The sequence below is a fragment of the Lolium perenne genome, chromosome 7 (genome assembly GCF_019359855.2).
Source record: "Lolium perenne isolate Kyuss_39 chromosome 7, Kyuss_2.0, whole genome shotgun sequence".
Classification (NCBI taxonomy): Eukaryota; Viridiplantae; Streptophyta; class Magnoliopsida; order Poales; family Poaceae; genus Lolium; species Lolium perenne.
Window position 1 is genome coordinate 150151811 of NC_067250.2, and position 4438 is coordinate 150156248.

Sequence of the window (4438 nt, forward strand, 5' to 3'; positions counted from 1 at the left end):
TTTTAAAGCCTTAGGCTTTAGGATGGAGGTAGTAATAACTAAATAAAATGCACACTGTACCATCAAGCCAAATCAAACCAGGCTCCTTTAACTTGAAACATAAACTTCACCAATATTATATGAAAATGTTATTTTAGAAAATCTACTATCAGAATCTTTGTTCTAATATGAATTCCATGGTATAACTTTTTACAACACATGTTTTGTTGATCGAAATCATGGTGAATGTTGACCTTGAAAAGAGCGTGGAAATATGAGTACAAACTTCGTCAAACTTTGTAAAATTTAACTTTACCAAAAAGCTAAAACGCAGGGTTTTTTTTAGGGCAAAGCTTAAATACAGGGTAATTGTAAATGGAGGGAGTATGTAGGTTCTGAAACGAGGTTAGTCTTATCCAAGTCCTTATCCACCTCAGCATCTCCTCCGCCAATCGCGAAAATCGCCACCTCCACCTGTCCCGCCTTATCCACCTCACGGAAAACCACCTGCTCCTCCACCTCCATCCCTTCTTCCTTCCGCCACACCGTCCAGCTTCCCCCAAAACCTAGTCCACATGGCCGCGGCGCTCGCCTCCTCCCGCTGCTGCGGCCGCCCCCCGCTTCTTCGCACTGGTCGCGACCGTCGCTCTGTCGCCCGGTGCGCCCTGTCCGGCGAGGTGAGGAGATACGATTTCCTTACGATCGTAGTAGTGGTAGTCGCTGCAATGCCGCCCTTGGTTCGAAATTGGGCTTTCTGATGCACGCCGATGTGGCTCAGCGTTGCTGTATTTCTTAACCCCGGTGGGAATGTTGCTAATTATGTGGTTATATGTACTCAGTTAGGTGGGTGGGTAATTGGGTATTTTGAAACTAAAGAATATCAGCCTGAACGATGTGACTGAACGTTAGTGCACGAACACAGCCGATTGTTACTGATTTTTTTTGGATGACCAAAGATTGAGTATATTATTTCAGAATGAAAGCTAGAAGTACTTGTGTAAATTGAGTTCATGGCTGTGGATGATTGTGAACTTGTTTTAAAAATGGGTTGTTTTGGGGAAGCATGTATCTGGGTTAAGGACTGAAATCAAATAACTTTTTCAGGACAATAAAATTCTTCAAATGTTGCCTAATATATAAATTGAGATTTCGGTCTAATAGAAATAATTGTAACCAAATGATATTGTTGTGTATCTTGTGAATGTGGTGCCGAGTACGTTCAAAGGATTGGAATGCATTCTAAATTAGCTCCTATGGTTGTTAGGTTTCTGCAACTGAATATTTTTTGTAGATACTTAGATTTGAACGTACTTATGCAAGCATATGCAAACACATTTCATCATTTTACTATTTTAGTTGCCCTTTTTGGATACTCAGCATTATAGCTGACTAAATTTTAATTCTACGAGCTGTTCTTAGTTCTCCTTTTCATTTCCTTAAATTCTGCAGAAAGGAAACTCATTCAGCTGGAAAGAATGTGCAATTTCTGTAGCATTGTCGGTTGGATTAATTACTGCTCCATCAACATTTGGATGGTCAGCCCATGCATCTCCTCTCCAACCTGTGATCCCAGATATTTCAGTTCTGATCTCTGGACCTCCCATTAAAGATCCGGGCGCTTTGTTGAGATATGCTTTACCCATAGATAATAAAGCTATTCGTGAAGTTCAAAAACCGTTGGAGGATATCACCGACAGTCTCAAGGTTGCTGGTGTTAGAGCCTTGGATTCAGTAGAAAGAGTAAGTCATACTGTCATGATTCCTAGTAGCAAAGATTTAGGTTATATCTAAAGAAGTAGAAATCAGCTATCTGTTGTGTAGAGTTTCTTGAATATGCTCTACCCATATGAATCCTGGCTTCTTCGTATTTTTCTTGAAACTGTAGAATGTGAGGCAAGCATCAAGAGCACTGAGTAACGGGAGGAGTTTAATACTTACTGGTCTGGCTGAACCAAAAAGAGCAAATGGAGAAGAAATATTGGATAAATTAGCTGTTGGACTTGAAGAGCTTCAACGAATTGTTGAGGATAGAAACAGGAAAGCGGTAGCTCCAAAGCAGAAAGAGCTTCTTAATTATGTTGGAACGTGAGTAATACTGTCACCTTAAATTAAAATTAAATAATTTTTTTGGTTTTATTCAGTTCTGATCACCTATTTTTGGGAGTCGGATTTGGTAGTTTCCTTTTTTTAAAATTATGGGGTCTGTCTATGATATTATAATTTCCCGAAAAACATGGTAATTGTGAAATGACACCTTTGTAGCATTAACAAACTGAATTATATATCTTTACCAGTAAATAACTGCTGAGAACTCTTACGAAAGAGCTCTTCTCATTTATACCTTGTCATTTACTCTGCAGCTGAGATCTTCCTGGGACATTGCATTTCTGCAGCATAGAAGAAGATATGGTCGATGGCTTCCCCTATGAAGTACCAGAAGAATACAACAACATGCCTCTTCTTAAAGGAAGAGCTACTGTGGATATGAAGGTTAAGATTAAAGACAATCCGAACGTAGAAGATTGTGTATTTCGGATAGTTCTGGATGGATACAATGCTCCTGTGACTTCTGGGAACTTCTTAGATCTGGTGGAACGGAAGTTCTACGATGGCATGGAAGTCCAAAGAGGTAACCCAGTATCTGGGATGCATTCAAGGATTATACTCTATTGTAGTATGCATTAGCATTATCCACCAGATATTAACTGTTTGGTGTTCACAACCGAACAAGCAAGTATGTCTAAACAGTTAAATTTTTACTAATACAGCGCGCGGGTTGGTCCTTTTGCAGCTGATGGTTTTGTTGTTCAAACGGGAGATCCTGAGGGACCGGCTGAGGGCTTTATTGATCCCAGTACTGGCAAGAGTCGTACCATACCTCTTGAGATAATGGTTGATGGTGAAAAGGCACCTATTTACGGTGAAACACTTGAAGTACGTACCCATCAATTAGTTTTGTTATCCGTCTATTGCATGGCTGCTGGAAATTCTGGCGCTGTCCATTGAATGGTATTGTTCTTGTGGTTCATACCGTCATGCATTTCAGGAACTTGGACTCTACAAGGCTCAAACAAAACTTCCTTTTAATGCATTTGGAACGATGGCAATGGCTAGAGAGGTAAGTCTCACCTAGGCTCTTCAGTTTTAACATGTCAAGAATATGCAGAAATAGTTTACTCCCTCCTTCCAGGAATATAAAGAACACACGCTTTCCCAAATTGTTATGGTTGGATTTGCATTAAAAAACACTTTTCAATGGTATCCGACAATGCACATATAGTTGGACTGATGGTCAATGTTTAAATATTTGAGAACGTGTGTCTTATATTTCTGGATGAAGGGATTAACATATTCTTAGTACTGACACACTGCATATGTATATCATGACAGGAATTTGATGACAACTCCGCTTCTAGTCAAATCTTTTGGCTCTTGAAAGAAAGTGAGCTGACACCAAGCAATTCCAATATATTGGATGGGCGGTATGCCGTGTTCGGTTATGTAACTGAGAATGAGGATTACTTGGCTGATCTCAAGGTTGGGGATGTTATTGAGTCCATCCAGGTTGTCTCAGGCCTAGACAATCTTGTCAACCCGAGCTACAAGATTGTAGGCTAACGTGTTTGTGTATAAGAGTTCGTTGACATGAGGTTGTTTTACAGTATTCAAATTAATGTAAAGCGCTGTAAGTTCTAACCTTGTCCCCGCGTTTTTTTTCCTTTTTGTGCCTAGAGTTTTGCATTGTGCGGAATTTGATATTTAATAGAAAGTCAAAGCTATTTATCTCCTGTCTCCTGCTAGTAGGTCTGCTTAGGCCATGTATAGCCTGAATTTAAATAAGTTTGGCAAGAAATTCAGAAGATAGAACTGAAACGTCAGTCATTTTGCTTGAGAAACTATTCATAGACTCCCAATATGATATTGCACCATCTCCTCTGTATGGGCTCCCGATATGATGTTGCATGGACTTCTGCAATTTTTCCAGAGATTTTGAAGTATTCCATCTGTGTACCAGTGGAATCTACTATGACATTTTAAAGTCTAGTCAAGCCAAACTTCAGATTGTACCGTCAGCTATTCATAAAAATACAAATTTTCACAATGCTAAATTTATGCTTAAAAATAACGCGAGATGTGGGAATGTATATTGCTATGACTGAATCTAACCAAAGAGAACAGTATAAAAGTAAATAGGGTAAGAATTGACACAAGATTTTCTAAATGGGGTAAACGGGTACAATGATCAAAAGAGGCGCCACCACACAGACGCACCACCGCGCCTAAAGCAAAGTGTCGCTAAATTTCAGGATTAACGAAGTCACAAACGAGTCGAGCTACTGCTAAAAGAGTATTCTGCCTAATTGCTATTTGCAGTTTGATTCGTAGAGGGCCGGAGATATAACCATCTTAGTCCTTTGATGTCTTCTGAATATGGGTCGCCAATAGGGAAGGAAGGATC

The 4438-nt window shown here is 39.7% G+C and overlaps 1 protein-coding gene across 1 annotated transcript; it reads left to right on the plus strand.

Annotated features, from left to right (window-relative positions):
• Positions 1-482: 482 nt before the first annotated feature.
• LOC127300888 (peptidyl-prolyl cis-trans isomerase, chloroplastic) lies at positions 483-3767 on the plus strand. Its single transcript, XM_051331084.2, has 7 exons — positions 483-656; positions 1429-1719; positions 1865-2064; positions 2373-2608; positions 2771-2913; positions 3026-3097; positions 3370-3767. Exons 1-7 carry the CDS (start codon positions 555-557, stop codon positions 3595-3597), a joined length of 1272 nt encoding a protein of 423 aa, XP_051187044.1. The 5' UTR covers positions 483-554; the 3' UTR covers positions 3598-3767.
• Positions 3768-4438: the final 671 nt, after the last annotated feature.